This window comes from Pituophis catenifer, unplaced genomic scaffold (genome assembly GCF_029215685.1).
Source record: "Pituophis catenifer annectens isolate HBS135680 unplaced genomic scaffold, rPitCat1.0.hap2 SCAF_3, whole genome shotgun sequence".
Classification (NCBI taxonomy): Eukaryota; Metazoa; Chordata; class Lepidosauria; order Squamata; family Colubridae; genus Pituophis; species Pituophis catenifer.
The window spans coordinates 31,063,793-31,077,452 of NW_027256883.1; the positions used below are offsets into that span (position 1 = coordinate 31,063,793).

The 13,660-nt window shown below is 34.4% G+C and overlaps 1 protein-coding gene across 1 annotated transcript in view; it reads right to left on the reverse strand.

Moving 5' to 3' along the window:
- The window catches only part of CNBD1 (cyclic nucleotide binding domain containing 1), a 135,981-nt gene that overhangs the window by 14,765 nt on the left and 107,556 nt on the right, over nt 1–13,660 (reverse strand). Inside the window, exon 10 of the mRNA XM_070942246.1 lies at nt 6,218–6,285. Within this exon, the coding sequence (XP_070798347.1) occupies nt 6,218–6,285 (68 nt within the window). The remainder of the gene's footprint in view (nt 1–6,217; nt 6,286–13,660) is intronic.

A 13,660-nucleotide genomic window follows, 5' to 3' on the forward strand; every position in this document is an offset into this window, starting at 1 on the left:
CCTTTACTGAAAAGGGAACAGGTGACCCTGACAGCTGTCAGACAGAGCTCTGCAGACACAATAAGAGCATAGAAATATTGATATTTCACCACTCCTACCACAACATGATAGGTCTTAGTAGTGGCTGTAACTCATGATCAATCAGATTCATCCCTCAGCTTCCTCCATGGCACTCTAGATGTCTCTTGACCTGTTTCAATTCCCTCAACTCCTCTGTAAACATGGGATCTGATGAGCATGATGGAATGAGAGAGGTCACATGAGCAAGTCCTTGCCAAAGGCCTTCAGTATCTCCCTATTCCAGGTAGAAGCCAGGGCCTCAGGAGGACCATGCAGCAGAACCTCAAGAATACTCCCCGCCCCAACTCCCTTTGAAACCTCACCAGGTCCATAAGTCACCAGGAGCAGACCAATCAAATAGGTCCTGCCTCCCTGCAGAAGGGGAAAGCATAGGGAAATATCAAGAACATGATCTGACCATGACAGATGGGACAGGGCAAGTTCCCCCCCTGGATCACATTACTACTGCTCTGACAGTGTGTGACCATTATTCCAAATTGGGCCCTGAATAATCATTCCATGATAGCCATGAACTTCCAAGCTGCTTCCTAAAGTAAACTGCTTCTGAAATAAATTCACTTTATTTAATGTATTTTCATTCAATTAAATAAGGTTTACTTCTCTAAGTAAGTGGATAAAAGACTTCAGCCCATATTATGCAACTATTTCTTAGAGTGCTTAAGAATTTGCTAATTATAAGGAAGCCTTTTTGAAATTTGCAAATACATTTAATTTGACCTTAATTAAAGTCAAACTTTCTCTGGTTTTCCACTTTGAATAATACTGTGAAAGTTCTCATTATGGTAGAAAATGAATTCCAATTCAACAGTTTGGCTGATTAGTTGCAAAGTGTATTGTGGCGTACTTATAAATATTCATATACACTACTGCTATATTTAGTGAGTTCCCTTAGAATAGTTTTAGTCTATATTTAAAACTTCTTGAGCATGAAAAAGGACCATTCCCTCATAACCACTCATGTAATCTACCATTTGAAAGTTTAGCAATAAAAATAATATTTCCAGAGCAACTAGATAAAGGATAGAGGAAAATATATGATTTAAGGGAAAAGTACATTGTTTTATGCTGGCCTTAGGATATACACAATAAGATCAAGGAATTATAGTCTTGTTTCTAGTACAAGATACAATAATATATTCCGACAGTGATTTTAGATCATATACATTCTACTCTATCATGAAACATATGGAAAATTCTAGGTTAGAAAACTGATCTGTATCCAAGATGTAGAAAGAATGCTGTAAGTCTAATTTTGGTCTACCCTAGCAGAAGAAATACGAGAAGATAGTTCAGGTAAGAAGATGCAATAAAAGATTGCAAGATTGAGAACGAGTATGTTGTAGTGGTTAAGGTGCTAGCCTAGAAATCAGGAGACTGTAAGTTCTAGTCCCACCCAGTTGGCGTGAAAGCCAACTGGGTGACTTTAGGCCTGTCACTCTTTCTTTGATAAATCCATCTCATAGGGTTGTTGTTGTAGAGAAAATAGAAGGAGAAAGAGTAAATGAGTAAATTGACATTTGAAATTAGAGAACAGGAAGAGAAACAATTTTATTTGATATGGGATTTGTTTTATCAATGGATAGATAATAAATCATGGAACTGATGTATGAAATATGGGTTTGATGTAAAGATAAAATATCTGATGTTTTTTTTTTTCTATAAAAGATATACGTTTCTGTTATAAATTGGTATTTTAAAAATGGATTTATGCACAAGAGAATATGAACCGTTCGACTCACTGTCTGTAATTGTTTGGAATGATGATGGTTTTATGTTTTGTTTTTGTTTTAAAATAAAAAAAAATCAAATAAATAAATAATACACATCCATATATGTAAGAAGTTCCATAGCTCCAAGAGTCTTCATTAGAGTTTAATATAATACTTAATTACTTGATTCGTATCTCTGAAATCAATCTGCAAAGCAGATTTTATGTATTGATGTTAACACTTTCTAAATTTTGTGATATAGTTTCCTACCCAAGCCTATATATCTTTAAGGCAAAGAACATACAGAAATTTGTAAATTAGTCAGAGATTAAACTAGCAAAATATTTCATTTTTCAGAGAGAATGTAAACCAAATTTATACTGTACAGTATAAGAAATAAGACCAGAGAGAGAGAGAAATGAACAAGAAAATTTTGAAATTGAAATTGCTGAAAATTTGAGAGATCAAGAAACTGAAATTTGAAGATTTATTGAACCCTAGATGTGATCAAGCTTGACATCTGAGAAATTACTGAACTCACTGGTTCTAAAACTTGTTAGTTTCTATGCATTTAATCATACTGTATATCCATCCTCTTTTATTTCCTACAAATTGATGAATTTTTGAAAACCACAAAAATTTAAAGTGAAATGAGATTTTAAATACCTATTGTTATATTGTTTTTTATAAAATATGCATTTATAAGTAGTTTTTTGCATACCTTTAACTTTTTTACAATATAATGTAATACAACCAGTTGTATTCCTCTGAAGACCAATCATTTCTTTTTCCAGTATTCTCTACATCCCAAAATCAAGAACTGATTTTAGGGTATGGAAAGAAGGCAGAAGAGAAGAGCTTCTTATTCTATGAATGAGTGTCCATCTTTATAATGTTCCATACAGCATACATACATTCAGTTATTTATAGCTCAAATATAGTTCAAGTATCTGTATGTTCAAAGTTTTCATAGCTAATCAAATATGTGTATCTTGGGAGAAAATGTAAATAGCTTTTATTACATTTTTAGAGCTGAGAAATTTGGAGAAGTGCAAAAATGTAATCAGTACTTTAGTCAAGGATATACAAACCCAGTTTGTACAACAGTATACAGACTGAAATTTATTTATTTATTCAATGTTATGGCCACCAATCTCAACAAGTGATTCTGGGTGGTAAACAAAATTAAAAGAAATATAATTGCAAACTAAAAAAAAAACAAACAAACAGGAGCTAAGAAAATATATTCCTTATCATTACAAATATAAGTATAAATGGATCCTTGAATATATTTGGATCCCTATAACCTGATAGAACTTAGATAGTCTTTAGGGATTTACAAATGGCAAGCATGGTCAAGGCTATCCTGATCTCTAGAGGGAGAATGTAGGGCACAATGGCAGAGAAGCAGGGGTGAAATTCAGCAGGTTCTGACAGGTTCTGGAGAACCGGCAGCGGAAATTTTGAGTAGTTCAGAGAACCGGGAAATACCATTTCTGGCTGGCCCCAGAGTGGAGTGGCAATGGACATTTTGCAATATCCTTCCCCCAGGAGTGGGAAGGGAATGGGGATTTTGCAGTATCCTTCCCCTGGAGTCGGGTGGGAATGGAGATTTTGCAGTATCCTTCCCTTGCCATGCCCAACAAGCCATACCACGCCCAACAAGCCACACCACGCCCAACAAGCCACGCCCACAGAACTGGTAGTAAAAAAATTTGAATTCTACCACTGCAGAGAAGACACATCTTCTAAGTCCTACCAACTGGCATTCCTTAGCTGACAAGATGTGAAGCATGCCCATCCTGCATGACTAGATCAGATGGGTAGAAGCAATTGATGAGAGATGGTACCTAAGTAACTCATTCATAGCCAGGAAGAACTTTAAGAATGTCAACCAGCACCCTGAATTGCATCCGGAAGCACCTTGGTAACCAATACAATGCAGAGAGTACTGGTGTTACATGTGCCAAATAGCCAATATTTAAAATCATCAAATATCTTTAGAAGGCTATTTAAATGTAGAATCTGAAGAGAAAAATGAAGTTTGCCCTGGGTTGATTCTTATTTTGACTGCTTAGAAAGACCAGAAAACGCTATTCAGTATGAATCCAAAAGTTCTTTCTTGAGACCTTGAGAACAGTTATTTCAGGGAAATAATCACTATCTCCTCCAGATGTTTTGGGTTACTATTTTCCAAAGTGTGGCCACTGACCATCTGGCTAGCCTCATGGCAGTTATAGTTCAAGACATCTAGACAGGATCACAATACCTGACCCTGAAATGTATATTATTTCTGTTCCTTCAAAATGAAGAACCCCTATAAGGTTATTGTTTTAGAAGAAAATTTTATTTTATTTTTCTTTTAACTCAAAAGCTGATATTTTTCTACATTTCCACAGAATCTTTGAGAACATGAAAACTGCTATCATATAATAAAATGTTCCATTTTGTATTCTCTAAACTAACGGATACTTGATGATCTCAGTTCACTAATAAATGGAGTCATTATGTTTATTTTCCTCAACAATTTTAAATGTGTATATAATTTTAAGACTATATCGCTCTTACAGTCTGGGATATGTCAAGATTCATATAAAGCCAAATAAAATATCCTCCACCCTGCTTCATAATTTGACAAGTCCAAAACACATCCTACACATGGCAGCTGAATGCCTTGAATTCATCACAGCTCTTCAGTATGTTGAAAAATGGGTACATCAGTTTCAATTCCAGAGTATTCTTGATAAGACTTTTTTAGACATTCACAATACCAGAATGCAGAAAACAATAAATAGGCTACAACTACAATCTTGTTTGGAATGATAAATACTATGATAAATAAAAATAATTGCTTGCTTAATTACAAAAGTCTTACATTTTATTGTACCATATTGAATTATACGGCATTTAAGTAGAATATGAATATTTGATGGCATGGAAGTTGTGGGGGCTTAAATAAAATGCAGCTCTAAACATTTTAGCTTCTGCAGCAAAATTATGTTGACTTTCTTTTATATTGGTTTAGGGTTTAAATTTCTTTTTTTTTTTCCAGAAGAAAAGCTTTTTATTTATGAACAGAACCTCTGTTTTAACGATTTGAAATCTACCTAGAACAATTTTCTATTTCCACAATGGGCTTTTCAGATACCCAGAAAAATCCTGTTTGCTGCTTCAATTGATTCAAGTATTCAATTGATATCCAGAGGCACTGTATTTTTGTTCTCAATAGCAGAATAAAGTTGTCATGACATGCTGTTTTGATTGTTTCATGATCCCATTCATTCATTTCACTTCTCCTTTAAAATCCTTCATATCAGGATAAGGAACAAAATCTCTGATAAAATATGCAATTTTTTCCCAGGGCTGCATAACATCATAGTTTACGTAGGTAAAACCTGGCTAGAAAGAATATGTATATATTATATATATATAATCACCCTGTCACTTAATAGTGTCAATTGGGAAACACTAAATCTAGCAATTTTCTCATCCCAGCATAGTTTTATACATAAATCAGCACCATAACCCCCACCTTCTTGGCCTTTTCTTAATCATATATCCCCAAACATTGTTATATTTTCTTGAACTGATTTGTTGTACCTTTTTGTTCTTGCACCTTTTCAATGGTCCTTGTTCCTTCCTTGGCTAGTCTGCTATGTTATTTCATTGGCACTTTACAGAAATATTCCAGGTTCCCTCCACCATGCCTCCTTCTTTCTTTTTATTAACTTTTTTCTAGTTCCAGGCTGCCATGTAATTTTACTGCTTATCCCTTTTCTTCTTTGCCTCTCTCTTTTTTTCAAACTAAGTTAATGTTCTCAGGTTCTAGCTGGATTCACTTCCACATATTTTCATCCTTAAATTTCTATGTACTTCTTTAAACCTTGGAATTAGGACTACCACATTTGAGATCCAAAACTCCAGATGACCATGATATAGCAGCATAAAGGTAAACAACTCAGAAATGTTGCTGCTTTCTTATCATATTCTGAAGTCTTGCAGCTCAGATCTGGAAGCCCTACTGAAATCCATCAAAATTTCTTTTTTCTGCAGGTGCTGTTTTGGCAACATAACATACTTAAGGATTGGCATCTGGAGAATCATTTCACTATTACTATATCAATTACATGAGTGCCTAAAAGCATCTTTGGAAAACTGAAACTGGTAACCTTCTAATATTGGGGTTTAATTCAAACCCTGTATTATAGTGCTTGGTTCTTCCTGTATATTTGATCATTTTTTCATGGTTGAACTTGTATTTAGATTGTATTTTATGACTGTACCCATTGTAGAGTTGGGTGGTCTTAATCATGTTTAAATAAAATAAAATAAAAAATAAGCTTGGACATTGTAACATTTATCTACATATTTTCTGGAGTGTGGCATTGTTTAGCTTTCTTGTTAAATTTCAAATATATCTTACTTACAAAAGTGATATTTTCAAATGATGGTTGTATTATTTGTAGAAGGAGCATCTGTATCACTGGATCTAAAGCTGCAATGCAAAGAAAGGAAAAGAAATATCCAATTTTATTTTGTAATAAAGCTGGAGGGAGAAATAGAATCAAGTATTGTCAAAATAATATGGCTGAAGTAAAATAAATGTTAAAGCAGGGATATCATTAGAGTTGTTCTGGATGGATTTTACCTTTTTTTTGGTTCTGTTTATATTTTGCCCTATGCACCTAAACAGGTAGTTTCTCAATTTTATGTTAAAAACATTTCTTTAAGCTTACATTAGATTCTATTAATCTAATAGTTTAATTTTAATAAAAATTAAACAGTTAAGTTAACCAAAGGTTTCCAATAGAAGAGACTATATGTAGAGCAGGGTTGAACTGTAGAGTCCTTGGTAGTATCTAAGCTTGGTTGTTTGTTTGCAGATATTTCATTACCAGACTAGATAAAATCATTGGTACCAATGAGATTGAGGTTTGTTCCCTATTTATATACAGTACTTCATTTAAGTCTTATAATTTCATTCCAGTCCTGGCCTACTTTAAAAAGCTTCTTGAGAAGATAAAATAAAATACAACCATATATGGACTTTTGAAGAAAGTCCAATGTTAATAAAATCAAAAGACCTCATTGCTAGGGTCTGGACCAGGGGTGAAACCCAACAGGTTCTGACAGGTTCTGGAGAACCAGTAGTGGAAATTTTGAGCAGTTCGGAGAACTGGCAAATACCACCTCTGGCTGGCCCCAGGGTGGGGTGGGAATAGAGATTTTGCAATATCCTTCTCCCAGGAGTGGTGAGGGAATGGAGATTTTGCAATATCCTTTCCCTGGAGTGGGGTGGGAATGGATATTTTGCAGTATCCTTCCTCTGCCATGCCCACCAAGCCACGCCCACCAAGCCACGTCCACCAAGCCACACCACGCCCAAGCTACGCCTACAGAATCAGTAGTAAAAAAAATTGGATTTCACCACTGGTCTGGGCCACCTCTTAAGCTTCTTTTTAAATCCCAAGTGTGGTGACCACATTTTACCCGCAAAAGTCTCGATCACTGTATTCCAGATCTGCCAGCCCTAATTATCAGGTTAATTAATATATGCAAGGAATCAGCATTATTAGATTTCACTCTGTTTGTTTGCATGAATGTATGTGTGTGCAATTGAGCCAATGTTGACTCTTGGTGACTTCCTGGGCAAGTTTTTTGTGCAAAGTTTTTGGTAATGGTTTGCCATTGTCTGCTTCTTAGGGCTGAGAGAAAATCTGGCCCAAAAAAGCTTTAAGCCTAAAATGGAACTAGAATCTTGGTTTCCATTATGATGCCTTAACCACTATTGCAAAGTTTATATATTCTGTCTCTAAACTTATTTAGGCTAAAACTATAATGTGATTCTGTGCTGATCTATCAGTTTTGGAAGATTATTCTGTCTCTTACTCCTCTAGAGATTGAAATTTCTTCCAATTTCTAATCTGACTTTACTTTTATCCTTTGTTCTTATCTATATTATTTATTAGTACTGTTTTGAATCACTCTTATCTACTTAGGTTTCTAAAACAAAAATGCTGAAGATCAGCCAAAGTTATTTCACATATTGATGAATCGTGAATGCAACATTTTTTATCATGACAACCCGCATAGCTCCACACCTCAATGACAGCTCATAAATCCCCCATAGCACCTCCAAGAACTGAGGGACCCATAAAAATGTACATACAAAATAGGTAAATATGTAGCATTTTGGATATATTGAAAAAGCATTTTTGTTTTATTATCATCATGTGTTGTTATTCTCTACTTTCTTTCAGACTAATGACCTGAAATGTATACTTTCACAGCTTATATCATTCTGACACAAATATTTTAATAGTGCTGCATTTGAAAGACAAATAGTATTTTTTTTCCTTTTTGATGAGTGCTATTTATATCATTTGTGTTCTTTTCTTCCTGATTCCATCATAGAAATGATGCAATCAAAATATAAACTAAATGATAAAACACGCATTGGGATTTCACAAGGGCAGGACAAGAAACAATGGATGGAAAATACTCATGGAGTGAAGCAACCTGGAATTAAGGAGAAACTTCCTAATAGTGAGGAAAATTAACCAGTGGAACAGCTTGCAGTCAAAAGTTGTGGGTGCTTCATCACTGGAGGTCTTTAAGAAGAGACTAAACAATCACTTGTCTGACATTATTATAGGGTCTCCTGCTGAGCAGGGGGTTGGACTAAAAGACCTCCTTCCAGCTCTATTCTAATTGAACCAGTCTACCTTTTTTATATATATGTTGCCCTGTTGAGTATATGTACACCAGTATTGGCCCAAGACTGTCTGAGTTGAATCCCCTTTCCATTCCACATACAAAAAGCTGTGGTAAGACATTCGTTCAACATTGACCAAGAAACAATCTTATATTTCATTTGGAGCCATCAAGTGGGTTACAGGACAGTGTAACTGCACTTGCATGATCAGACAGCTTTATTCTTTAGCATAATGTTGCGACTTACAACCTACCATCTAATTCCTAGAATTTGCATCAAATGGAGTGATGCAAAAATGTAATGCTTCAAGACTGGGGTCTACCAGAGAGGTTTTTCCTATAAATTCTGAGTAAAATCTAATAGGTTCTGGAATTCTCTGCTGTCTTACATAGAACTCTTGGGCAAAAAGCAATCAAAGCAATCAATACTTTGGAGCATTTGGGCAAAATGCTCCAAAGATTTTTGGCTGCTTCCCTTCTTTGTAGATGCTGTATCCTAGTCATTACTAGGATTAACTTGCTCAACTAGATGCCTGAATCCTGTTTTTTTCTCTTGCATGTATGATGTATTTTTCCTTCCGTATGAATAGCACTGCCAGACTCTGACAATACAGGCTGCCGTCATTATGTTGTGTCCCTTGCATTTGTTAAAAGATGTCCATTGCTAGCAAATCCACCCAGCTCTTAGAAAAACCACCAACTTTGAGGAAGAGAATTCAAAAGAGCATGAAAAAGAGAAGGAAAGAATACAATATGTTTCCTTGCAGCATAGGGCCCACAAATCAGTATTCTGCCATATCTCTCTCCCCTTCCCTCAATTCCAGGCAAAACTCCTTCTCTCAAAGTCCTGTTTTCAGGAGGTATGTAATAAACTAAATAGGTCTTTACTGACCATTGATGACTGTGCTAGATGGCAATACCTAGAAATATCTCTTTGCTAGAAATTGACCCCCCAAATCAGTGCCTATAAGCTGGACAAGAAAAAAGAAAAAGAGCTAAGAGTTTTGATAGTTTGCCTTATTCATTTATTATTTTCATCTTATTGTTTGTATCTGTGCAATACGGAAACAGAACATCTAAATAAACTGTGATACCTGTTTATGAAAATCTTTGCTATTTCATTGTTCAACCTTTTCTTCACAATTTGACTTCCTTCATCAACCTCAGTTTGCTGCACTAGCAACTACAAATCAATGTACTGAAGCTATGGCAACCGCATTGAAAGCAAAATTACCTCTTAAATGAGCAATTGCTCAAAACCTTGTTTTCTCCAGATTCATCTCCTATAAATGTGCTGTGTTTTTTGCTATATTTTTGTTAACTGCTTATAAAAACCGGCTGTTTGTGGTTAGGTTAGGTTAGGTTAGGTTAGGTTAGGTTAGGTTAGGTTAGGTTAGGTTAGGTTAGGTTAGGTTAGGTTAGGTTAGGTCTAACGAACAGTGTTTCTATAAATATTTTTGAATTTGATGGAAACTGAAAACAACCTATAATAAAACAAACTGAAGGTGCAATCTTTCATATAATAACAGTTTTCAGGCATTTTTTCTTTACAAAAGGAATTAAAAATACTAGGATTTGGAATAAAAAATTAGAATTATGTTTCTGTAATATTGTGATTCACATAATAATGCTATAAATTGTTCTGTTACAACAGACACCGAACATATAGGTGGGACATCTTGTGAATAAAATATGAAGAAAAAACTGTGCTAACTATAATATGTACAGCTAAATGGAAAATATATACAGTATATATTCTAGAAATTATCAGTTTTGTATTAGACAGCTTGGTAATTTTTTTCCACAGTAAGAACATTTTATTTCCTATGGAATAGCTATTTAGGAGTTTTGTCTTTTTCTACAATCGTTTCTACTATCTAAAAACCAAAATGAAACAGGAGCCTTATTGTGAAAAAGCCATCCAAATATATATATTATTTCACAGTTGTTCTTTAAAACCCTATCTGCCAGGTTCATCTGTCATACAAGTTATGTCACTTTCCATTTATATAGCCAACTTTTAAAATAAGTTTTCCTGATTTCCCCTCTTCATTTAATTTTATTTTCTCTAGCAGTTACTCAACTTCTCGGTTGCTAAAATAGTTTTAAATGTTTCATTTTGTAAGGAGTCAATGTGCAGAGAACAACTGTAGGTCAGCAGCAAAATATGTACTTGATAACTAGAAAAAATAACATCACTGTAACATTTCTACTCTATATTCCTTCAGTGAGGCTTGGGTCAATCACTGTCATTCAGCCACTAGTCCATTCTTATGTATGGTGATTTAAGGAAGAGAATTCCATGAAAACCCTTGTTGAGTTTAAACTGATTTGAACCTCACCAGCTGCATCTTAGCTACCCTTATTTATTTTTTTTCTTATCAGCCAAGCAATCTGCCATGTTTTAAAAATACATCTGTGTGAAATCAAGGATAAAGAAAAATAGAATAAAAGGAACACTTCTTGGAAAGATAATCTTTGAGATGCTGGTGGGCCAATTTACTCCTTCTTTTACAGACACTTTCAAATGGACATTCCTGAAAAATATAGAACAGTGTTATGGCAGAAATGGGGAAATAGACAATTTCCAGGAGAAATTGCACTGAGAAACACATTATTAAGGAACTCTAAAGCCATTTCCTGGCATCATCTAACCATACATGTGTTTCTCAAGTGATCCTCCATCTGAGTCCAGTGGAGTTTGGATGTTTCCACAAAAGCCTTTTACATTATTATTTTTCCACCATTTGTTGGAAAAGAAATTGAAATAGAATTTCCATGCAGGAAAAAGAAGGATTGCAAGATCTAAATGAAATGATGCAGAAAAAATTCCAATTTAAGAAGAATATGCTCCCTTCTTCCTTTCTAGGAATAACTGACAATATTTACTTTGAATTCTACATATTTTAAGAAATATAATAAAAGTCAGACTAATTTTATTGATTTCTCCTTTGTGAATTATCTCATAGATTTATAAGTAAGGCAACCACATTAGACTTCAAACAATGATAGATGCAGATCCATCCTTAATAACAATGAAATAGTTTTAAAATGTTAGCAGTCAATGTGTAGTTAGGTTTCTTCACAAATGCTTTCAACACTTTTCTGGAAATTTGAAAGATTGAACGTTTCAGTATTCTTGAAACAAGAAAGGGTTAACAATTGCTATTTACGTTCAAAGAAGAGTTGGCTCAGCTTGGTTTTGTGTTGCTTTGGGCCTTCATATATTCCCCATGGTTGAGAAACTCATTTTAGCTGCCCTCATAAGAGAGTTCAGAGATTTATCAACACAGCTATACCTAAAGAGCAGCCTTAGAACTAAATCAGCTTACAACAATAGTTTAAGAAAATAACTGAAGAAAACTGCTTCCAATTCAATCAGTTAATGGAACTAAGAGGAGAATGTAATCATCTGCACTCAATTTTAGTCAAGACCCCAAAGATTAACAAGTAACTCAAATGATATAAAATGTTATTATTGCAATGCTCAAAGCACCTCTTATTACAAGCATTATGAAGCGACTACTTGAAAGTATGAAACCAACTAACGTTACTTCATTTCTAGCTTTAATGGCCTTATGAGTTGTATTTTTGAATGGAGAAGATACATGGATTTAGAATGCATGGCCAAGGCAAGCTTTTTAATCTTTTGGTTATGCCTTGGAGAACTGATATAAGTGGCAGTTCAAAAATCACTGTTCACTGTTCACAATTAAAGAGACACATTCCACCATTACTCTACTACTAAGCAATGCATATACCATTGCTTAGTAGTAAAGTGTGCATTGTGCATAGAGTTAATTGTGGTTTAATTTTCCAATATTTCCAATAAGAAGGATCTAAGCAGTATTACAGCTAGGAAAATTCTGGGAGTTGAAGTCCACACATCTTAAAGTTGCCAAGTTTGAGAAACAATTGTTTAAATTAATGGTCAAAACTTCTCCTGTTCCTTCTTCAAGAAGTGGATGCTTTCAAAGTATTTGGCAATATTTGAAATAATCAAATACAATTTTATTCTTTTCATCGAAGGCATTAATATTCATATGTTAAAGTATAATCCCAAGAGTTCTTTCAATGACCTCATTATTGTTTATGATTCCTAACTTTAATGGACAAAAACATTTGAGAAAAATTATATTAACATGCAATGAGAAGATAATTGTTGATTCTGTCCCAAACTTCTTCAGAAAAATCACCTAGCAGATTGGTGCTTGATTTGGAGAATGACTGCCAGATCAAGTATCAGGAAATTGCCTACCAAGCGTTATTTCATCTAACTGAATGCTGTTACCAGCTCTCTACTTACTATAAGCATTTTCCACCCTTACCCAGTGATACCAAACATTGAATAATACTACACCTAGTCCATTATAATGGAGAAAGGTCAAATAATACTGATCTAATACTCAGATCAGTAAAAGATGGTAGGAGAATAGTTCCCGCAACATGGAAAAGGATATAAAATTGTACATCTGCAAAAGCATCATCATTTGTGATAAACAATGATACCATTGGCAGCATGTTGGATGGAATACTACTTTATTTGATGTAACTCTAGGGATGACTCCAAGGGTCAATTAATCCTAATTCAGTCTTGGCTCTTCCACATGAACAATATGTACTCTAACAATGACTCTATTTGACAATGACAGTATTGAGGCTATATTGGAGAAAGATCAGGTTCAGGTATAAAATAAAATATACAATAATGTATATTATTATAATGTAACAAGCTTAAATGAGTTCAAGAGAAAAAGAAATGTTTTCTACAAACGTAGTGGTTGATGCAAACAAAAAAATATATGCATTGGGAATGACACATTATTAGGCTTGAGTAAATGATTCAAACGAGATGCCTAACAGACAAACACACACAAAAAGCTTTGCTTTAAATAACCTTTCTCCAGACATATGAAGCTGCCTTGGAAGCTGCTCTGAAATGTTTCTTCATGTGTGAGCAAACATATCCACTTCATTAAAATACATACACAGCAATGCATACACAGCAATGGAAAGATAGTCAGGATAAGTTTCCAAAACAGCTATGTACAGCTGAAAAAAGATACCAATGAATCCAAAAAGAAGTGTTTCATATCCACACCCACATGTTGCAAAAACAATTTCTGAAGTTCTTGCAAAACCCATGTTATGATTTT